At 45.6% G+C, this 24,365-nt stretch overlaps 1 protein-coding gene across 1 annotated transcript in view; it reads left to right on the top strand.

Moving 5' to 3' along the window:
- The first annotated feature begins 14,710 nt into the window (after positions 1 to 14,710).
- CHORDC1 (cysteine and histidine rich domain containing 1) overlaps positions 14,711 to 24,365 on the top strand; it is a 57,651-nt gene continuing 47,996 nt past the window's right edge. Inside the window, exons 1-5 of the mRNA XM_073569274.1 lie at positions 14,711 to 14,872; positions 18,395 to 18,444; positions 18,522 to 18,578; positions 18,895 to 19,052; positions 19,295 to 19,398. Coding sequence (XP_073425375.1) covers positions 14,809 to 14,872; positions 18,395 to 18,444; positions 18,522 to 18,578; positions 18,895 to 19,052; positions 19,295 to 19,398 — 433 coding nt within the window. The 5' untranslated portion in view covers positions 14,711 to 14,808. The remainder of the gene's footprint in view (positions 14,873 to 18,394; positions 18,445 to 18,521; positions 18,579 to 18,894; positions 19,053 to 19,294; positions 19,399 to 24,365) is intronic.

Raw genomic sequence — 24,365 nt, 5'->3', positions numbered from 1 at the left:
GCAAACTTAGCTTTGGAGGAGGAGGAATTCAGACTGGTCTCCAAGGATCCCACAGAGAAATCACCCGCAGGGCAGAAGGGCGTCGGCAGCATTATATCCAGTCCGTAACTCCACTCAGCCAGTCACAATCATCAGCCTCAGGTGTTTGACAATCAGGCTCACTACCTTTCTTTACCAGTAGAGGGAGTTCCTTGGGCCTCAGTAATGAAGGGGAAAATGAACTCACAACAGTACCTCCCCTTGAGGAGGGGTCACCGAACCCTCAACTATGCCACCAGGGCGAACAGGGTGAGCCCGATGAAAGGCACGCACCAATCGTTTGGCATGAATATCAGAGGCGGAGACCCAGGAATTATCCTCCTGACCATAACCCTTCCACTTAACCAAATACTGGAGTCTCCGTCTAGCCAGATGGGAATCCAGTACTTTCTCTACCTCATACTCCATGTTACCTTCAACCAATACAGGGTCTGGAGGTGCCACCCCCGGAACAACAGGTTCAACAAACCTCTTCAACAAAGATTTATGGAACACATTATGGATTTTAAATGTGACAGGAAGAGCCAAACGAAAAGAGACCGGGTTAATAATCTCCACAATCTTGTAAGGTCCAATAAATCTAGGCTTAAACTTAGGAGAAGCCACCTTCATAGCAATATTCTTTGATGATAACCACACCATATCACCAACCTTAAACTGGGGACCAATGGTCCTATGTCGGTTGGAAAACCGCTGGGCCTTCTCCTGGGAGAGAGATAACTTATCCACCACTTGGTCCCAGATCTGGTGCATTCTCTCCACCACACTGTCAACACCTGGGCAGGCAGAGGGCTCCACCTGCCCTGAAGAAAATCGAGGATGAAACCCAAAGTTACAAAAAAAAGGTGACATCAAAGTGGCAGAACTAGCTCTATTATTCAAAGCAAATTCGGCCAAGGGCAAAAATGAAACCCAATCATCCTGATCAGCAGAAATAAAACATCTCAAATATGACTCCAAGGTCTGGTTTGTTCTCTCTGTCTGCCCATTGGTCTGAGGGTGAAAAGCAGAGGAGAAGGACAACTGAATTCCCAGCCTGGAACAGAAAGTTCTCCAAAATCTAGACACAAACTGCACTCCTCTGTCAGATACAATGTTCTCAGGAATCCCGTGCAAACGAACCACCTGTTGTAAAAACAGGGGCACCAACTCAGAGGAAGACGGCAACTTAGGGAGTGGTACAAGATGAACCATCTTAGAGAACCTATCACAAATCACCCAAATAACAGTCATCCTCTGAGAGACAGGCATATCAGAGATGAAATCCATTGAAATATGGGTCCATGGCCTCTTGGGGACAGGCAAAGGCATCAACAACCCACTAGAGCGAGAACACGATTTAGACCGGAAGCACGTCCCACAGGTCTGCACAAAATTCCTGACATCACGAGACAAGGAGGGCCACCAAAAAAACCAACTCACCAGATCTCTAGTACCAAAAATACCTGGATGACCAGCCAGAGCAGAGCAATGAACTTCAGACATCACTCTCTTCTTCCACTGGTCAGGAACATACAACTTTCCACTGGGACAACGCTCAGGTTTGTCCTCCTGGAACTCTTCCAGAGCACGTCTCAAATCGGGCGAGATGGCAGAAAGAACTACCCCTTCGCCTAAGATGGTAGCAGGCTTGGTCACCACAGGAGAATCAGCAAGGAAGCTACTAGAGAGGGCGTCTGCCTTGACATTCTTTGTTCCAGGAAGAAAAGAAACCACAAAATCAAAACGTGTAAAAAACAAGGCCCACCTAGCCTGTCTAGGGTTCAAGCGCTTAGCCGACTCTAGGTAAATCAAATTCTTGTGGTCAGTGAGGACCACGACTTGATGCTTAGCTCCCTCCAACCAATGTCTCCACTCCTCAAATGCCCATTTCATGGCCAACAGTTCCCTATTCCCCACATCATAGTTACGTTCAGATGGAGAGAACTTTCGGGAAAAGAAAGCACAGGGATTCATTTTAGATGTTACAGGATCCTTTTGGGACAAAACAGCTCCTGCACCAATCTCAGAAGCATCCACCTCTACCTGGAATGGAAGTGAGACATCAGGTTGCCGCAAAACTGGGGCGGAGGTGAATCTTCGCTTCAACTCCTGAAAGGAAGAAACAGCCTCCGGAGACCAATTCAACACATCAGCACCCTTTTTAGTCAAATCAGTCAATGGCTTGGCAATACTAGAAAATTTTGCTATAAATTTCCGATAAAAATTAGCAAAACCCAAAAACTTCTGGTGGGCCTTCAAAGAAGTGGGCTGAACCCAATCGTAAATGGCCTGTACCTTGGCCGGGTCCATTTCAATAGTTGACGGGGACAAAATAAATCCCAAAAAAGAAATCCTCTGTACTCCAAAAAGGCATTTAGATCCCTTGACATACAGGTAATTCTCCCTCAAGATCCGGAACACAGTCCGAATATGTTCCACATGAGAATCCCAATCCGTGGAGAAGATCAAAATATCATCCAGATAGATAATCAAAAATTTATCGACAAAATCTCGGAAAATATCGTTCATGAAGCACTGGAAGACAGAAGGGGCATTAGTGAGCCCAAAAGGCATCACCAGGTACTCAAAATGTCCCTCCGGAGTATTAAACGCCGTCTTCCATTCATCCCCATGCTTAATGCGAATAAAATTATACGCCCCCCTGAGGTCAAGCTTGGTAAACCAGCAAGCACCTTTAACTCTGGAGAATAGATCAGAAATCAGGGGTAACGGATACTGATATTTAACAGTAATTTTGTTGAGGGCACAATAATCAATACAAGGTCTTAATGATCCATCCTTTTTGGCTACAAAAAAAAACCGGCACCCAAGGGTGACGAGGATGGTCTAATATGACCCTTCTCCAACGCCTCCTTAATATAGGATCGCATAGCCTCGTGCTCGGGTACAGATAAATTGAAGAGCCGACCCTTGGGAAATTTACACCTCGGGCTCAGTTCAATTGCACAGTCATAACTCCTATGAGGAGGCAGAGACGCAGACTCATTCTCACTAAATACATCATAAAAGTCCGCCAAATAATCAGGAACATCATGCGACTGAGGAGAGGTGGAAAACACCGGAGCCTCACTAAAGGCACACCGACAACCCCGACTCACCACAGACACAGATTTCCAATCCAAAACTGGATTATGAATCTGTAACCAGGGAAACCCCAGAACAATAGTATCATGCAGATTATGCAACACCAGAAATCTGCAATTTTCTTGATGGTCTGGGGCGACCCGCATTACCACCTGGGTCCAAAACTGGGGTTTATTTTTAGCCAAAGGAGTAGCATCAATTCCCCTCAAAGGGATAGGCGTCTGCAGAGGTGTCATCGGAAATCCACAACGTTTAGCAAAATCCAAGTCCATTAGGTTTAGGGCTGCTCCCGAATCCACAAACACCTTGGCGGAAAATGTGGACAGGGAGCAGATCAGAGTAATAGCCAGAAGAAACTTAGGTTGAACACCCCCAACAGAAAACGTGTGTGCAAAGCGTTTCTCTCGTTTGGGACAGACAGAAATAATATGCGAGGCATCTCCACAGAAAAAACACAACTTATTACGCCTTCTGAACTCCTGACGCTGCTCTCTGGAAAAAACTCTATCACATTGCATAGGTTCAGACATTTGTTCAACAGGTGGCAACACCTCTCGTGCAGCTTTGCGTTCGCGCAAACGCCGATCAACCTGAATGGCTAATGACATAGAATCGTCAAGACCAGAGGGAACAGGAAATCCCACCATAGTATCTTTTACGGCTTCTGACAACCCCTTCCGAAAGAGAGCAGCCAAGGCATTATCATTCCAGGTAGTAAGTACTGCCCACTTTCGGAATTTTTGACAGTACAATTCTGCAGAATCACGACCCTGGCTCAATGCCAGCAGGGTCTTTTCAGCCTGATCAATGGCATTAGGTTCGTCATACAACAACCCCAAAGCTTGAAAGAATGCGTTCACATTAGTCAGAATAGGATCATCTGGTTTCAAAGAAAACGCCCAATCCTGGGGATCGCCACGCAGCAAAGAGATGACAATTTTAACCTGCTGCGCGGAGCTCCCTGACGAGTTAGGCTTCAAGGCAAAAAATAATTTACAATTATTTTTGAAATTCAAAAATTTAGACCGATCCCCAAAAAATACATCAGGTGTAGGAATCTTTGGTTCAGCAGCATGTGAATGAGCAAGGTAGGCGGAAATTCCTCGCACTTCCGCAGCGAGCTGCTCCACACGATCAGACAATTGCTTTATCTCCACTGAGAGAAAAAAAAAAATTCCCCCTACGGCCTCAGAGATATAGAGGAAAAAATATACACACTTTTTTTTCTTTTTTTTTTTTTACACAATTCTTTCCTGCTATTGAGTACCCTAGAATCTGCGGTATGGCGGGTGATTCTGTTATGAATGAGTCACCGTAGGAGGCAAAGGCAGAAATACAAGCTAAGTCCAGAAAACCAGAGAAGTTGGCAACTATCAGATTGCAGACCCCTGAACCTATCAACACAACTAGCAGTAGCCGTGGGGGGTTCCTACGATGCCCTAGACCCCTCGATCACAGCCGGAGAAATACATAGGCCTAAAGAAAGCAAGGGGAAATCTAAACTGCCCCAGAGCAGACCCCAAAGCAATAGGCAGCCCCCCACATATAATGACGGTGAAGCAAGATGAAAATACTAACACAGACAGAAAGATAGACTGAGCAAAGACGGGGCCCCAAAACTACCTAGATAGGAAAGGACAGGAAGGCTGCTGTCTGCAATCTGCCAAAACCCTATCAAAGACATAAGCCAACCAGCTGATATGAAAATGGCCCTGAAGCAGCTAGGCTTCAACAACTGAATCAGCACTCAGGTATTTTCAGAAGACAGAGCTAAATGAATTCAGCACACCCCAGCAGGGAATGGCAGAAATCCAGAAAAACAAAGCAAAAACAAAGTCAAAGCACAAAAGCAAAAGGCCGAGCAGCAAACTTAGCTTTGGAGGAGCAGGAATTCAGACTGGTCTCCAAGGATCCCACAGAGAAATCACCCGCAGGGCAGAAGGGCATCGGCAGCATTATATCCAGTCCGTAACTCCACTCAGCCAGTCACAATCATCAGCCTCAGGTGTTTGACAATCAGGCTCACTACCTTTCTTTACCAGTAGAGGGAGTTCCTCGGGCCTCAATAATGAAGGGGAAAATGAACTCACAACAGCCTTGGCTTCAACGCCATAATCCTACCATTGATTGGGTTACAGGGGAAATCACTCAATGGGGATGCAATAATAAATGTGGTAACCGGGGACATCTTGTTAACGCTGTTAAATCCGTGTCTGTATCGTCTGTCGATCTGGAAGGTATTCCGGAGTACCTGAAAGATTTCGAAGACGTTTTTTCCGAAAGTGAGGCTGAGGCGCTGCCACCACATAGACCCTATGATTGTGCCATTGATTTAGTACCCGGAGCCAAGTAACCTAAGGCTCGATTGTTCAATTTGTCTGGGCCTGAGCGCCAAGCCATGAAGGAGTACATAGCTGAGAGTCTCTGCAAAGGGCATATCAGGCCTTCTGTGTCACCTGTGGCAGCAGGGTTCTTCTTTGTGAAGAAAAAAGATGGTGGTTTGCGGCCGTGCCTCGACTTTCGGGAACTGAACAAGATAACGGTTAGGAACTCTTACCCGCTTCCCCTCATCCCAGACTTATGCAACCAGTTAGCTGGGGCCCAATGGTTCTCCAAGTTAGATCTGCGGGGGGCCTACAATCTGATAAGGGTTCGGGAAGGGGACGAGTGGAAAACGGCATTCCTCACATCAGAAGGACTCTTTGAGAACCTGGTAATGCCATTTGGGTTAACTAATGCACCCGCTATCTTCCAAAATTTCATCAATGTTGTTTTTTTTTCTGATCCGATAGGCCGTTTTGTTATTATTTATTTGGATGATATTTTGGTGTATTCCCCGGACAGTCAATCTCACTTGCAACATCTAAAGACAGTTCTCCAGAGACTCAGGGAGAACCAATTGTTCGCCAAATTGGAAAAATGTTCATTTTTTTGTACATGAGCTGTCTTTTTTGGGGTTGATTGTGTCCTGTGAGGGGTTTCCTATGGATCCTAAGAAGGTGCTGGCGATCGCTGACTGGGTTCAGCCTCGAGATCTCTAGGGGCTCCAGCGCTTCTTAGGATTTGCGAACTATTACCGGAGATTCATTAAAGGTTTCTCACAAGTGGTTAAACCACTCACGGATCTTACCCAGAAGGGAGCTGATGTAAAAAATTGGTCTGTACTTGCTAAGGAATCCTTCTCAGCGATTAAGAAATGTTTTATGTCTGCCCCGGTGTTGGTGCAACCTGACCCGTCCAAACCATTCATTGTGGAGGTGGATGCTTCTGAAGTGGGGTTGGGGGCTGTGCTGTCCCAGGGTCCGGCCACCCTTACCAATCTCAAACCCTGTGCCTTCTTCTCCAAGAAGTTCTCTTCAGCTGAGAAAAACTATGATGTAGGCAATAGAGAACTTCTTGCGGTCAAGCTGGCGTTTGAGGAATGGAGGCACTTTTTGGAAGGGGCGGCTCACCCTATCACGGTTGTCACGGATCACAAAAATTTGGCATACCTTGAATCTGCTAAGAGGCTTACTCCTAGACAGGCCCGTTGGTCACTTTTTTTTTCACGATTTCAGTTCTCAATTACTTTTCGACCGGGGTCCAAAAATGTTAAAGAAGTTTTGATCCAGTGGAGTATGAGGTCGGACATATTGTGGACTCTCGGCGGGTGCTCCGCTCTTTGCAGTACCTGGTCCACTGGAAGGGATATGGACCAGAAGAGCGCTCATGGGTCCCTGCTCGCTCGGTACATGCAGATCGCCTGGTTCAGGCATTCCATGCCAAGTACCCGGGGAAGCCTGGGGGTCCAGAGGCCCCCCGTTGAGAGGGGGGTACTGTCATGATCCCAGTGCAGGTTTTTGAGCTGCACACCGGGGGTTAATGTCTGGAGCTCTGTGCAGGTTTTGACCGGCACACTTGGGGTTAATGATTGTGGCCTCTTTCTGGTTCTGGGAGAGCTTCATAAACCCCTGGGTAGCTTGAATCCCTGCCAGTTATACTTTTGCCTTTGGCCTAGTGTGCTGACCCCCGTGTGCCTGTTTGTTGCTATAGCTTGTTTATATGGTTCTGACCCGGCTCTGTTTCCCGTTGTGAGTTTGCCTGTTGATTTTGTACTGCGTTATTATCTGTGTATGACTCATTGCCTGTGACCTGACTACTCTCTGCTCGCCCCTCTTGTACCTTGCAACTATCTGTGTATGACTCATTGCCTGTGACCTGACTACTCTCTGCTCGCCCCTCTGGTACCTTGCAGCTATCTCTGTGTGTGACTCATTGGCTACGTCCTGACTATTCTCCCTGTCTATGCCCCTTGGTAACTTTGTCTCACAGTTACTCTGCTAGGAATTGTCTTGCAGCTCCTAGCTCTGTGGAGTTTAGGCCACGCCTCTAGCAGTCACGTGCTTCAGGTCCTGTGGCTCTGAAGTACACATCTATTTGGTTGCTGCCTGCTCCACAGGTAGCTTTGAGCACTGTTCGCTTTACTCAGGACACGCGCACTGGCTCAGTGAGCAAGTTCAGTGCGGTGTCTCTGACAGCTTTGAGGGTGAGAGTGATAAGTTTATATTGAACTGTGTAGCGGATTGGTAACCAGTGCAATGACTGGTGCAGGGTGGAGGAGGCGAGAGTTTAGTAAGAGCGAGACCAATTAGTAGAGAGTTGCAATAGTCCAGACGAGAATGAAGAAGAGCAATAGTAAGAGTTTTTGCAGAGTCAAAGGTAAAAAAAGGTAGAACTCTAGGGATGTTCCTGAGGTGTAGATGACATGAGCGAGTGATTGGATGTGGCGAGTGAAGGAGAGAGAGCACACACGCCAATCACAGGTGAAGGCCAGGTGTCTTAAGAACATGACACCATCATGAAAGTCCAGAGCTGGAGGGGGAAGGCTGAACAAAAGTATATCTCATCTTATTATTTTGTAACCAGCCCTGCCGCATGTAAAGTTTGCGTTGACGCTGAGTGACATCTGTAAAGTAGCAGTCCGATGATTTTTTTTTCTTTCCCTTAAATCATCCTTTCATTAGTCTATCCATATACAGGTGCTTCTCACAAAATTAGAATATCATCAAAAAGTTAATTTATTTCAGTTCTTCAATGCAAAAAGTGAATCTCCTATATTCTATAGAGTCATTACACACAGAGTGATCTATTTCTGTTAATGTTGATGATTATGGCTTACAGCCAATGAAAACCCAAAAGTCATTATCTCAGTAAATTAGAATAATTAAAAAATACACCTGTAAAGACAAAAGGTCCCTTAGTCTGTTTGAGTAGCTCCACAATCATGGGGAAGACTGCTGACCTGACAGATGTCCAGAAGGCAGTCACTGACACACTCCACAAGGAGGGGAAGCCACAAAAGGTCATTGCTAAAGAAGCCGGCTATTCACAGAGTGCTGTCTCCAAGCATATTAATGGAAAGTTGAGTAGAAAGAGGTGCACAAGCAACCGGGATAACCGCAGCCTTGAAAGAATTGTTAACCCCTTTCTGCCAGCAGACGTACTATCCCGTCCATGTGCCCTGGGACTTAATTCCCAGGGACGGGATAGTACGTCATAGCGATTAGCGGCGCCCACGTGGTGAGCGCCGCTGATCGCGGCCGGGTGTCAGCTGATTATCACAGCTGACACCCAGCACAATGTGTCAGGGGCGGTCACGGACCGCCCCCGACACGTTAACCCCTTGTACACCGCGATCAAACACGATCGCGGTGTACCGAGGGTTAAAGGGAAGCATCGGCAGGGAGGGGGCTCCCTCCGTGCTTCCCTGAGCCCCCCACGGCAGCGCAATGTGCATCGCTGCTGCGGGGGGCTCTTTCTCTACAGGCCCCCGGATCCAAGATCGCGACGGGGACCTTCGGGGACCTGTAGTGAGCTGACTTCCTCACTGCCTGCAAAGCGCAGGCATGAGGAAGTCTGCAGAACTGCCTGTGACAGATCGATCTGTCACAGGACAGTGATGTCCCACCTGGGACAATGTAATAAAGTAAAAAAAAAAGTGTAAAAATAATTTAAAAAAAAATCGCTAAATAAATTAGTAAAAAAAAAAAAATATTCCCCAATAAATACTATTTTTGAAAATAAAAAAAAACAATAAAAGTACACATATTTGGTATCGCCGCGTCCATAACGACCCGCCCTATAAAACTGTCCCTTAGTTAACCCCTTTAACGAACCCCTTAAAAAATAAAAATAAAAAACGAATCAAAAAATAATGATTTATTATCATACCACCGAACAAAAAGTGCAATAACGCGCGATCAAAAAGACGCATATAAACATCCATAGTACCGCTGAAAACGTCATCTTGTCCCGCAAAAAACGAGCCACTATACAGCGTCATCCTCAAAAAATTAAAAAAGTTATAGCTCGCAGAATAAAGCGATGCAAAATAATTATTTTTTATATAAAATAGTTTTCATTGCATAAAACCGCTTTATCAATTTTATCACACGTGGAACGGTGTAAACGCACCCCCCTAAAAGAAATTCATGAAACGCTGGTTTTAGTTCATTCTGCATCCCAAAAATCGGAATAAAAAGTGATCAAAAAATGTCATGTGCCCGAAAATGGTACCAATAAAAACGTCAACTCGTCCCGCAAAGAATAAGACCTCACATGACTCAGTGGGTCAAAATACAGAAAAATTATAGCTCTCAATATGTGGTGATGCAAAAACTATTTTTATAATAAAAAGCGTCTTTTAGCGTGCGACAGCTGCCAAATATAAAAACCGCCATAAATAGTAAATCAAACCCCCCGTTATCACCCCCTTAGTTAGGGAAAAATAATAAAATAAAAAAAGTATTTATTTCCATTTTTCCATTAGGATTAGTGCTAGTGTTAGGGCTAGGGTTAGGGTTAGGGCTAGGGTTAGGGCTAGGGCTGAGATTAGGGTTAGGGGTGTGTTGAGGTTAGGGTTGGAGTTAGAATTGGGGGTTTCCACTGTTTGGGCACATCAGGGGCTCTCCAAATGCAACATGGCGTCTGATCTCAATTCCAGCCAATTCTGTGTTGAAAAAGTCAAATGGTGCTCCTTCCCTTCCAAGCTCTGCCATGCGCCCAAACAGTGTTTTACCCCCACATATGGGGTATCAGCCTACTCAGGACAAATTGCAAAACAACTTTTGGGGTCCAATTTCTCCTTGTACCCTTGGGAAAATAAAAAAAATTGGTGACTAAAAGATCATGTTTTTGGAAAAAATACGATTTTTTTTATTTTCACGCCCGGGCGTTATAAACTTCTGTGAAGCACTTGGGGGTTCAAAGTGCTCACCACACATCTAGAAAAGTTCCTTGGGGGGGTCTAGTTTCCAAAATGGTGTCATTTGTGGGGGGTTTACACTGTTTTGGTACATCAGGGGCTTTCCAAACGCGAGATGGTGTCTGATCTCAATTCCAGCCAAAAATGTCAAATGGCGCTGCTTCCCTTCCGAGCTCTGCCATGCGCCCAAATAGTGGTTTACCCCCACATGTGGGGTATCAGCGCACTCAGGACAAATTGCACAATATCTTTTAGGGTCCTGTTACCCTTGGAAAAATAAGAATTGAGGGTGAAAAGATCATTTTTGTGGAAGAAATATGATTTTTTAATTGTACGGCTGTATGTTATAAACTTCTGTGAAGCCCCTGAGGGATCAAAGTTCTCACCACATATCTAGATAAGTTCCTTAGGGGGTCTAGTTTCCAAAATGGTGTCATTTGTGGGGGGTTTCCACTGTTTTGGTACATCAGGGGTTTTCCAGTCGCGACATGGTGTCCGATCTCAATTCCAGCCAAAACCGTCAAATGGCGCTGCTTCCCTTCCGAGCTCTGCCATGCACCCAAATAGTAATTTACACCCACATATGGGGAATCAGCGTACTCAGGACAAATTGCACAATAACTTTTAAGGTCCTGTTACCCTTGGAAAAATAAAAATTGGGGGTGAAAAGATCATTTTTGTGGAAAAAATATGATTTTTTAATTGTACCGCTGTACGTTATAAACTTCTGTGAAGCCCTTGTGGGTTCAAAGTTCTCACCACATATCTAGATAAGTTCCTTGGGGGGTCTAGTTTCCAAAATGGGGTCACTTGTGGGGGGTTTCCACTGTTTAGGTACATCAGGGGCTCTCCAAACGCGACATGGCATCCGATCTGAATTCCAGCCTATTTTGCATTGAAAAAGTCAAACGGCGCTCCTTCCCTTTTGAGGTCTGCCATGCGCCGAAACAGTGGTCCCCCCCCCACATATCAGGTATCAGCGTACTCAGGACAAATTTCACAATAACTTTTGCAGTCCAATTTCTCCTGATACCCTTGGTAAAATAAAAAAAATTGAACCTGAAGTATTTTTTTTGTGAAAAAAAGTTAGATATTCATTTTTTTTTAAATATTCAAAAAATTCCTGTGACGCACCTAAAGGGTTAATAAACTTCTTGAATGTGGTTTTGAGCACCTTAAGGGGTGCAGTTTTTAGAATGGTGTCACTATTGGGTATTTTCTATCATATAGACCCCTCAAAGTGGCTTCAAATGTGATGTGGTCCGTAAAAATAAAATGGTGTTGCAAAAATGAGAAATCGCTGGTCAATTTTTAACCCTTGTAACTTCCTAACAAAAAAAAAATTTGGTTCCAAAATTGTGCTGATGTAAAGTAAACATGTGGGAAATGTTATTTATTAAGTTTTTTGTGTGCCGTATCTCTGTGATTTAAGGGCATAAAAATTCAAATTTGGAAAATTGTGAAATTTTCAAAATTTTCACCAAATTTCCTTTTTTTTCACAAATAAACGCAAGTTATATGAATTAACTTTTACCACTAACATGAAGTACAATATGTCACGAGAAAACAATGTCAGAATCACTGGGATCCATGGAAGCGTTCAAGAGTTATAACCTCATAAAGGGACAGTGGTCAGAATTGTAAAAAGTGGCCCGGTCATGAACGTGCAAACCACCCTTGGGGCTTAAGGGGTTAAGAAAAGGCTATTCAAACATTTGGGGGAGATTCACAAGGAGTGGACTGCTGCTGGAGTCATTGCTTCAAGAGCCACCACACACAGACGTATCCAGGACATGGGCTACAAGTGTCACATTCCTTGTGTCAGCCACTCATGACCAATAGACAACGCCAGAAGCGTCTAAGCTGGGCCAAGGAGAAAAAGAACAGGACTGTTGTCAGTGGTCCAAGATGTTGTTTTCAGATGGAAGTAAATGTTGCATTTTATTTGGAAATCAAGGTCCCAGAGTCTGGAGGAAGAGTGGAGAGGCCACAATCCAAGCTGCTGGAGGTCTAGTGTGTAGTTTCCACAATCAGTGATGGTTTGGGGAGCCATGTCATCTGCTGGTGTAGGTCCACTGTGTTTTATCAGGACCAAAGTCAGCGCAGCCGTCTACCAGGAAATATTAGAGCTCTTCATGCTTCCATCTTCCGACAAGCTTTTTGGAGATGGAAATGTCATTCTCCAGCAGGACTTGGCCCCTGTCCACACTGCCAAAAGTACCAATACCTGGTGTACACACAGCAGTATCACTGTGCTCGATTGGCAGCAAACTCGCCTGACCTTAACCCCATAGAGAATCTATGGAGTATTGTCAAGAGGAAGATGAGACACCAGACCCAACAATGCAGACGAGCTGAAGACTGCTATCAAAGCAACCTGGGCTTCCATAACCCCTCAGCAGTGCCACAGGCTGATCGCCTCCATGCCACGCCGCATTGATGCAGTAATTGATGCCAAAGGAGCCCCGACCAAGTATTGAGTGCATTTACCGAACACACATTTCAGTAGGACAACATTTCAGATTTTAAAATCATTTTTAAAGCTGATGTTATAAAGTATTCTAATTTACTGAGATAATGACTTTTGGGTTTTCATTGGCTGTAAGCCATAATCATCAACATTAACAGAAATAAACACGTGAAATAGATCGCTCTGTGTGTAATGACTCTATAGAATAGAGGAGATTCACTTTTTGTATTGAAGAAGTGAAATAAATTCACTTTTTGATGATATTCTAATTTTATGAGATGCACCTGTAGATGGATAAATTAGTGAAAGGATGAATTAAGGGAAAGAAAAAAAAATCATCGGACTGCTACTTTACAGACATCACCCAGCGTCAACACAAACTTTACATGCGGCAGGGCTGGTTACAAAATAATCAAATGAGGTATACTTCTGCAGAATGGACTACGGCCGTTTCGCATGTAGTCCACTCTGTCTCTCCCCGCATGCCTCCATAACGTGCACGGCAGATTTGTTGTCCACGTCGCGTGGTGTGGAGTAAAGGACTCATGAACACTTTTTTGACTTGGTGAGTGCCGCATCTTTCTAATACATTTTTTTAAAAAAATACAGTATTACTCTACGAGGAAAAATGGCCTTAGCTTATTTATTAATTACTTTCTATCTGAAAATTCATGACATACTTCTCTTAAATTGAGCCATGCGATCACAGAGAGTGACTCCCTGGGAATTAGAGAAGTTTTCTTCTTCTGGACTGTTCAATCATGCTGATTGACCATCGGCTTCCTGCGGTTGGGCAGAGCCAGCCATGAGCATGACGGCAGCAGTGACGCCCCATGAACCGTGCAGAGCGGAAGAGAAGTCGATGCTCTGTTGATGTGACGTCACTGGAAGTTGCTGAATCACTGGCAAGTGCCATCTGTGACCACTCTGTGTCAGGAGACGACGCCGGGCACAGCAGGCAAGTAGCTAGTGTTTAGGATCATACGAAAAAAAAATATATATAGTCCAGGATAACCGTGGAAACAAAAACTCCTATCACAGATACTGATGATGACTAGACAGCTCCTGGCACACAGTTATAACGAAGGGAGACGACAGTCCATAATTTGGAAGGGACAATAATCGCCGTGTCCTCCCCCCACAGCGCAGCAAGCAGAGATGGTACAGACTGTCCTAGTGGGACTGATGGAGGAATAAAATGTAGTGAGGACATCAGGGAAACAAGATGGAGGCTAAAGAGAAGGAAGACGAGGCTGAGCTGTAGGGAAGGCAGAGTGTGACGGACAATACATCAGGGGATATTTGATTTAAAAAAAAAATTGCTGGACTGTTTTTTTAACCCCTTGGATCTTCGTCAAAGGATCCCTCCTGGCACCGCTGGTGACGGCTGTGTTATACAGCTGCCTCTACCAGAACCGACTGCTGCTTTTTAACCATTTAGTTGCCTAAAAGGCAACAGTTACTAAGCGATAGCTCACACAATCGCGGAGTGCCAACGTGCTACCATAGCCGCCGGGAATTTGTGTTTTTACGCTAACTATATTTAGCTTTTTTTTACATTTTTAACTTTTTTTTTTTTGGATGGGGAAATTGCCCGCAGCGGTAAAGAATGAATGGGGTGGTGCTCTGGGCAAGAATCAGTTAACCAAAACTCAGTGTAAAGTGACTGCACTTGTATCTAGAATGAAAAAAAACTCATTCCGCCCCCTCAGTAGGTGCAGGTCTCCCGGATTTCCTCGCAGCTCTTTTCCATCTGTGACCTGCACAGGTAGAGAGAAACCCGGCGCATGCGCAATTAACTCTCGGCTGCGGCTGTGATCTGAGTATGCGCAGTGGCTCCGAAGCGTTTTTTTTTTTTGCGAGCGCAGCGCATGCGCGGAATGTTCGCGAAAGTTCCCGAGTGTTGCCGGCGGTTTCCGGAAGCGGGAGCGTGCTGTGCTGTGAGCGCCGGTAACTCCCGCTCCTCGTCATGTCCGTACTGTGCTACAACCGGGGCTGCGGACAGCGCTACGACGCCGACACCAACACGGACGGTGAGCGCTTCAGCCGGGGTTATATAGAGGGGGGCAGAACTGGAGAGGGGGGTAACTAGAAATGGGTGATAACCTGGACCCGTGACGTCATTGTAGCGTGACTACAGTTGCCATGGAGACCCAGCCTTAAAGGGGTGTTCCATACTCACCTGTCCATGGGATAAAAAGTAAATGCCTGACCCTGGGGGTCCGACCAATGTCCAGAATGGGGGTCCCGTGTCCCCTGATGGGATGGCGGCATGTGCAGAGAGAAGGCGAAGATCAGAGCCCAGTACATGGTGTTAGTGCCGTACACAGTGATCGGAATGATTGTACTCCATTCACATAGAAGCCCCCCATGCTCCAGAGGACCGATCCCACCCTAACGCCAGACCACATCTCATATACGTTGCACTGGGCGCAGTGATTGGCTGCAGCGCTGTGACCACAGGGCTCAATGTAGAGTAGAATCGTAGAGTTGGAAGGGACCTCCTGGGCCATCTGGTCCAACCCCCTGCTCAAAGCAGGATTCGCTAAATCATCCCAGTCAGATGTCTGTCCAGTCTCTGTTTGAAGACTTCTATTGAAGGAGAACTCACCACTTCTCGTGGCAGCCTGTTCCACTCATTGATCACTCTAACTGTCAAAAAGTTTTTTCTAATATCTAATCTGTGCCTCCTCCCATTCAGTTTCATCCCATTGCTTCTAGTCTTTCCTTGTGCAAATGAGAATAAAGTTGATCCTTCTACAATGTGACAGCCCTTTAGATATTTGTAGACAGCTATTAAGTCTCCTCTCAGTCTTCTCTTTTGCAAACTAAACATTCCCAAATCCTGCAACCTTTCCTCATAAGACAGGGTTTGCAGACCGGTCACCATTCTGGTCGCTCTTTTCTGAACTTGCTCCAGTTTGTTGATGTCTTTTTTAAAATGTGGCGCCCAAAACTGGACACAATATTCCAGATGAGGTCTGACCAAAGAGGAGTAGAGGGAAATAATGACTTCACGTGATCTAGACTGTATGCTTCTGTTAATACATCCTAGAATTGCATTTGCCTTTTTTGCTGCTGCATCACACTGTTGACTCGTGCAGTTTGTGAGCTATTAGTATACACAAGTCTTTTTCACACGTGCTGTTGCTTAGTTCTATTCCTCCCATACTGTAGATAACATTTTTGTTTTTCTTGCCCAGATGTAGAATCTTGCATTTCTCCTGGTTAAACACTTTTGTATTAGTCGGTGCCCATCATTCCAGCTTATCTAGATCCTTCTGAATCCTTTCTCTGTCTTCTCTAATGTTCGCTATTAGAGATGGGCGAACCCAAACAGTAAAGTTCGGCATCCGTACCGTACACCTACTGTTCGGGCACAGACACCGAACACAGACTTCACAAGGAAATCCGTGATACTGTTCGGGTTCGGCTTCCCGAACACCGGATGTTTGCCATGCACATGACAGCGCGGCATACACCGCTTCTGATCGGCAGTGAAATCATCCCCGCTGGTCAGAAGACAGCGTGAGCACTCAGCTGTGATTGGAGGTATAATCAGCTGATGGAAATAAGTTTACCTGCCGCTAATAAATGAGAGCAGGAGCCGCAGATGGGAGTTTTCATCACTCCTGCATTGTTAATAAATAATAAAAAAAAAAAAATACTGTGGGTTACCCTGTATTTTTTCTAACCAGCCAGGCAAAACTCAGAGCTGGGGGCTGCAACCCTCAGCTGTCAGCTTCAATAAAGCTAGTTATCAAGAATAGAGGGGACTTCATGCAGATTTTTGAAATTTAAATAATTAAAAAAATAAAAAGCATGGTGTCCCACTCATGTTTGACAACCAGCCTTGCTAAAGCTCAGTGCTAGGGGCTGGTGTTCTCAGGCTGGTAAGTGACCATGGGTATTGCCCCTGCAGCTGCCCAGAAAAGGCACATCTATTAAATGTGCCAATTCTGGAGCTTTGCCCAGCTCTTCCCACTTGCCCTGTAGTAGTGGCAAGTGGGGCTCATATTTGTGGGATTGATGTCACCTTTGAAATGTCCGGTGACATCAAGCCCACGGCTTAGTAATGGAGAAGCATCTATGAGACACCTATCCTTTACTAATCCTTTAGTTGTATGGTAAATAAAGACACAGCCAGAATAAAGTCCTTTAATTGAAGGAATGACACAGATAATAATCTCAATTAAACCATAGTTACTGCATCGCCTAATTCCACTGAAGCCCTTGATCTCCTGTAATGAACCAAAAACAACAACAATATACCATACCTGTCCATCGTTCTGGCCCACGCCGTAATCCATGTCTGGATGATAAACAGTTTTCAACCTGGACGGTGCTAAGATGCGACCACCCAGGCTGAGAACCACTAGTGACTGAACTGCTGGGAGCGCAGCCTCAGTGACTGGTGGTGACGTCACTGAGGTTACGTCCGGTCACTGAGACTCCGTTCCCAGCCAGGCTGAACTGCCGTGCCCTCGGTGAGATCTCCGCTAGCACCGTGAGGAAAAACTCTCGCATCTTGGCTGCTGGCTCCGGCTATCCTTGTGCACTGACTGCGTCTTGGTATCTGCTCTTTGCTCTCGAGACTGTGTTGGGAAACCACCTTGTGGTGGCACATATGGATGAGCCATCCTGGACGAGCTGTGCTACCTGAAAGTGCTGCAGGCACCGCCTCGCCTTACCAGTAGTGATAAGGACGTGAGCAAAATGCAAAACTAGGGAAGGATAAGGACAGAGGAAGAGACTGTGAACAGGGTGCAAGTATTGCAGCCCCTTCTCTCTGAGGATTGATTGAGGTTCCAGTGATCGGACCCCCAGAGCTTATTAATAAGTTTGTGCCAAGGTTATCTCTGCATTTTCTTAGTTTTTGAGGGTCCCACAACCGATCCTGAGAATAGGGCTTTGCAGAGCCCACCTGAATGCAGTGACATTTGAGCCTGCACACCTCCACCTCACTCATTGTCCATGAGACTGTGGCGTGTAGCCGAGCGTTAAGGGGGTTTTACACATGGCAATATCGCTAAAGCATCACCGATTTGGTGACACAGCAGCGATATCGCTATGTGTGATACTTACCTCCGACCGGCTCCCCCACTGTCTGTCGCTGATCGCGCAGCTCCATTTCTCGTCGGGCGCTTCCTGCTGGCGCCGACGAGCGACGCGTGGACGCGGACGGGAGGACGTCAGGATCGCAGCGTCTGAAAGGTAAGTATCGTCCGCTGTATCGCTGCTGCATCGCTGTGAGATCTGCCTGTGTGGCAGCTCACTAGCGACCATTGAGCGATGCACCAGCGATCCTGACCGGGTCGTATCGTTGTCGGGATCGCTGGTGCATCGCTAAATGTAAAGGGGCCTTTACGCTCTCCTTTCTCCAGTAGACCCACAGACTACATAAATCTGTGGTGTGTGCTCCACATGCAGAGCCCCTTTTTTACGGGATCCCCAGGGATTATCTGTCCTGTTCTCCCTATCCTCACCTTGAATACAGTCATGCTTGTTTGCATCTATATAACAATGGAGACGTGGGGTTTGTTCTCGTCTTGCAGGTTCGTGCACCTACCATCCGGGGGTCCCAGTCTTTCACGACGCTCTGAAGGTAGGAGCGATGCTTAGGTTGCGTCTCTGCTCCTGCTACATTATAGTGCCGTAACTTGTCTCCTTTTTTGTGTGCAGGGCTGGTCGTGCTGTAAGAGGCGGACGACAGACTTTTCTGATTTCCTCAGTATTGCGGTACGTGTCTTCATCTCTTGATCTAATAGACCTAAACTCGGATCCCCATAGGTTCTCCTAGAGCTGCACCCACCCCCCCCCCTCCCCGGATAAAGGGGCACACCTTTCACCCATCTCATTCAGCTAAAGTATCGTGTATAGGATTGCTGTAGAAAATCCAAGATTCCGAGGCTCCCGAGAAAATGGGGACAAAACGTAACCTTTATTCGGATCTTTGGACCCACCAGTGGTGCATGGGAATCACTCTTGGACTCCCGTGTGTAGAATCGCTGTAAAATCGCATTCACTGTCGTTCTGTTCTTTCCTCTTGTTGCAGGGCTGCACAAAGGGTTTACACAGCAACGAGAAGCCCCCAGAACCGGTGAAGCCCGAGGTGAAGACGTCGGAAAAGAAGGAGTTGGCCGAAGTAAAGCCGAAGTTCAACGAACACATCATCCAAGCACCAAAGCCTGTAGAATGTATAAAGCGACCCAGGTGAGTGTGGGGGATGGGCGTCGGGTCCTAGTGGTAACCTTCTAACTGTCTGAACCCCTCAGTGGTTCTGCGTAAGGTACCGGGGCGTCAGTCCGGGTGCACGGGAGAATGCAGTGCAGACACGGTAAGGGACCCTCGGCGGCCCCCTCAACAGTCAGACTTGGCTGTTATTGAACTATATGGCAATAATACCATTCCTTAAGAATTAAACCCGCACAACCCCTTCTCCTTCCTTTTTTTAGTGCGGACGAGCCCTTGACCCGGTTACAGCTGAAGATATCGGCGTCTTTGAAGCAAGCGCTGGATAAGTTGAAACTTTCTACACAAGTTGACCAGACGGCAGCAGGTAACTCTCACAATTAAAGGAACCTGGCCGGAGATTTCTGTTCTCAGCCAATGCGCTGGAGAATGGGGGATAAAATCCCCAAAAAACGGAATTCTGCTATTTATTTATTTTTTTGTACCATTTTTGGTCCTTTTCAATTGCTTTTGATTGTATTATTTTATTTTTTATTCTTTGATAGGTGGCGTCTGAAAAACAGCAATTGTGGTGTTCAATTATGTTTTGATCAGAATTTTTTTTTTTTTTTTAAGAAACAGCCAAATATTTACTTTTATAAATTTTTTTTCAAATTCTTTATATGTAAAGGTAAAATATATATTCTAATATTAATTCCACTGGCTGTATGGCACGGATGGTTTGTCAGGTAGCGCTCGGACCAGTGTTATACTATGGGGCAGTGCAGATCTCCAGAGTTTGGCATGAGGAAATCATCACCACATGCTACGACTGCATCCGGCTTACACGCACCCATACATGTCTCTGGGTGCGTGTGAAACATTGGACTGCACTTGGATGTCATCCAAGTGTTGTCCAATGTACGAGGACACAGAGAATGGAGAAATTTAAGGGGGTTTTCACACCTCCGAGATCCCATCCCAGTATGTAGTAGTAAAAATAATTCCAATTAAAAATGTAAGTATAGTACTTCTGATAAACTGTCACTTACCCCATGTATAGGACATTGCAATAGCTTAGGTATCCATGGTTTTGACCTCTGGCTGCTCACTTCCACCCCGGAAGCTCCGCCCACTCCCGCAGTTCTTCCATCTAGGTCCGCCTTCTTCTGCATGACGGGAATGCAACAAAACGACGCATCCGCATGTCCTGCGTACCCAATGTTAAAGATAGGTACACAGGACGCGTGCGGAAGTGGGCGGAGCTTCAAGGAGGAGGTACGCAGCCGCCCGCAGAGCCCCAGCGTGCAAGTGTGAACTTATCCTTAAACAGCAGTGATTGGAGCCAGCTCTGGTCGCTGCTGATGCCATTTAAGTGCAGCTTCGGTGTGTGCGCTATCCGGGTCTTTTGAAAGCCCGATCTGTTGAGCTCATATGATCGGGGAAAAAAAAAAATCATAGTAAAAGGCAAGAGAAGATTTTGACCTTACATTGGATTACGTTTTTATATATATATATATATATATATATATATATATATATATATATATATTTCATTTAGTTGAAGAATTATTTTTATAAATATCTAGCTAATTCAATGCTACAGGAACATAAAGGTCAGGTTTGTTTTCCCCACGTGATGGGCTGGAAATAGGAGCGAGGCCGGAAATTTATTTAGGTAAATTTATTGCATAAAAAAGTGTATTGTATGCAGGAGAAATGCTTCTAAAAAGCGCAGTGTGAACAGTCCCTTCTGTGGTGTTTTTTCTTTTTTTACCCCATGACTTGGACAAATCTTCCTCGGTAAAATCTATAGGGGGGGATTTAACTTTGTAAAACTAGGCAGATTTGGCATTCTGCAGCTTGGGAAAGCTGGGTGACTTCTTTTACTTACATTGTATAGAATGAATTCCACAGCATAATCTGCATGTAACAAGCTAATTGCAGAAAATCCTTGGTGAAAGTTGTGGCACCATTGGTCGTGCCGTGGGTGCCCCGCTGTGATGGTCTCTTCTGGACCCCAGTACTGCCCTTTTGTTGCATTATTTGCTCTTTATGATCAGCGTTGGCAAAGCTCATTGCACAGAGATAGCAGATACCGATCTGAACCAATAACCCAGCGTATGCCAAATGGGACCGGGCGCCGTTCTGGAACTAGACAGAGCCTGTGTGACAGGTTTCTGCCGGAGGTTTTCGGTGTATTTCCCAACGGGAAGATGGATGTAAGGGGGTAACGTTTCTCTTTCTGGAGAATGCCTAGCCTGGCATGTCAGAGTGAGGAGACTTATAGGCCACGCATGCTCCTCTGGGAAATTACATATGTAAATTGTCTCTTGAGAGAGGAAGAAGATTAAAACTCTAGCGGCACTTATGGGAAGCAGCGATCCTAAAAGTCAATATCAATCCTTTAACGAGCCTGGTCACTTGACTTAGGATAAAAGCTGAACCTTAATCTCAATTTGCAGACGGTGTTTCTGGGTGTTGCTCCTTATCAGTGCAAAGTGTCAGATCTGATTTGGTTAGATGAGAGGCTCTGGACTGGGGGGGTGTCTAAGGCACAAAGAGAAATGTTACTTACCCCCAAGAACTCAGTCAGAGGCCTCTCGTACAGTCAAATCAGATCTCATGCTTTGCACTGAGGAGGGGAATAACCCCGAAACACATTGTCTGCAAATTTAAATTCTGGTTTGTTTTTATCCTAAGTCATGTGACAAGGCTCGTTAAAGAAGTCGATATGGACTTTTAGGATCGCTACTTTTAATAGGTGGCGCTAGAGTTCTAGTCGTCTTCCTCGCTTTGTATATATAGGAAGAGCAAACACTTGTGAATAGAGCCTAAGGGACCCTCATCACCCGCAGAATCGAACCTCCGGCCCCATATGGACACGCCCTGTGATCCTCTGTAAGGCGCCGATGCCTGGACACTGTCCTTGATGACGACTCATCTCTAAAAAGCTGCAGGATCTGAGAAGAGACACGGAAAACGAAATTCTTTCCGAGCGTTGATGTGAGCTGGAGCGACCATAGCGGGAGCCGCTGACATCCCTGCACGACACCCACTCCTCTCATTAACTCAGAGGTGACTCCTCGTTTCAGATAGCGTTAACCCCTTCCTCTGCTTCCATTTCCTAAAGAGGGTCAACATTGAACATAAAGCACAGTGATTCTGGACATTTTCCCGGAAGGCTAGTCATTTCTGTTCTGTGGAGTTTGGGCCAGATAAGAAGTCAATGACACAGAGGTTTATTAAAATGCACGCTTCTCATTCTTTCAGGAAGAGTTTTCAGCAGGCTCGTTATCATCAGAGGTCGGATAACACAGGATCCACTATCCCCGGTTCGCTATGACTTTTACACACACTCATTAGGCGCTTCAATACAGGAGGGTCCGAGTCTGATCATTGCGGCTCACGTACATGTGGATTTCTTGAAACAGGACCTAGCGCGCGCCCCCCGGATTCAGGAGCGGCTATGTTCTCACCCATCTTGATGAGGGGGCCTATTGGAACCAGATACTCATGGTTCATGAGAGATACGCACACCATTGACTGAATTGCGGGTATCTAACACCTGACATGCGCCTGACATTGCAATGGCATAAAGTGAGACTAGGGACTTTTTTTTTTTTAAGTGGCGGAGGAATACAGTGCGGAAGGATACCTACCTTCCGTCATTGGATTCCTGCAGCCCGTAGAGAACGGCAGCAACAGCTGATGCTGCAGTTCTCTACCCAAGATCGTCGTGGGACACACTCGTGGACTGCTTCGGATCGTGGGTGAGTATTTTTGTGGTTTGTTATGTTAATATTTATTCCGTAAAAGACAATGGCTTCGGGGAACAATGTGACAAGTATTGGTAAGTATGTTACTCTATGTTATATGTACTGTATGTCTATGTATGTATTGTATGAATGTATTGTATGTAGCATGTATGTAGTATGTATGTAGTATATATGTGGTATGTATGTAGCATGTAGTATGTATGTAGCATGCATGTAGTATATATGTAGTATGTATGTAGCATGTAGTATGTATGTAGCATGCATGTAGTATGTATGTAGTATGTATGTGGTATGTACAGTGGGGCAAAAAAGTATTTAGTCAGTCAGCAATAGTGCAAGTTCCACCACTTAAAAAGATGAGAGGCATCTAATTTACATCATAGGTAGACCTCAACTATGGGAGACAAACTGAGAAAGAAAAATCCAGAAAATCACATTGTCTGTTTTTTTTTCATTTTATTTGCATATTATGGTGGAAAATAAGTATTTGGTCAGAAACAAAATTTCATCTCAATACTTTGTGATATATCCTTTGTTGGCAATGACAGAGGTCAAACGTTTTCTGTAAGTCTTCACAAGATTTTCACACACTGTTGTTGGTATGTTGGCCCATTCCTCCATGCAGATCTCCTCTAGAGCAGTGATGTTTTTGGCTTTTCGCTTGGCAACACGGACTTTCAACTCCCTCCAAAGGTTTTCTATAGGGTTGAGATCTGGAGACTGGCTAGGCCACTCCAGGACCTTGAAATGCTTCTTACGAAGCCACTCCTTCGTTGCCCTGGCGGTGTGCTTTGGATCATTGTCATGTTGAAAGACCCAGCCACGTTTCATATTCAATGCCCTTGCTGATGGAAGGAGGTTTGCACTCAAAATCTCACGATACATGGCCCCATTCATTCTTTCATGTACCCGGATCAGTCGTCCTGGCCCCTTTGCAGAGAAACAGCCCCAAAGCATGATGTTTCCACCACCATGCTTTACAGTAGGTATGGTGTTTGATGGATGCAACTCAGTATTCTTTTTCCTCCAAACACGACAAGTTGTGTTTCTACCAAACAGTTCCAGTTTGGTTTCATCAGACCATAGGACATTCTCCCAAAACTCCCCTGGATCATCCAAATGCTCTCTAGCAAACTTCAGACGGGCCCGGACATGTACAGGCTTAAGCAGTGGGACACGTCTGGCACTGCAGGATCTGAGTCCATGGTGGCGTAGTGTGTTACTTATGGTAGGCCTTGTTACATTGGTCCCAGCTCTCTGCAGTTCATTCACTAGGTCCCCCCGCGTGGTTCTGGGATTTTTGCTCACCGTTCTTGTGATCATTCTGACCCCATGGGGTGGGATTTTGCGTGGAGCACCAGATCGAGGGAGATTATCAGTGGTCTTGTATGTCTTCCATTTTCTAATTATTGCTCCCACAGTTGATTTCTTCACTCCAAGCTGGTTGGCTATTGCAGATTCAGTCTTCCCAGCCTGGTGCAGGGCTACAATTTTGTTTCTGGTGTCCTTTGACAGCTCTTTGGTCTTCACCATAGTGGAGTTTGGAGTCAGACTGTTTGAGGGTGTGCACAGGTGT

This window comes from Dendrobates tinctorius, unplaced genomic scaffold (genome assembly GCF_039654945.1).
Source record: "Dendrobates tinctorius isolate UK_male_01 unplaced genomic scaffold, ASM3965494v1 ptg000023l, whole genome shotgun sequence".
Classification (NCBI taxonomy): domain Eukaryota; kingdom Metazoa; phylum Chordata; class Amphibia; order Anura; family Dendrobatidae; genus Dendrobates; species Dendrobates tinctorius.
Note: the sequence above shows the minus strand (reverse complement) of the source record. Positions and strands in the feature narration are given on the sequence as shown.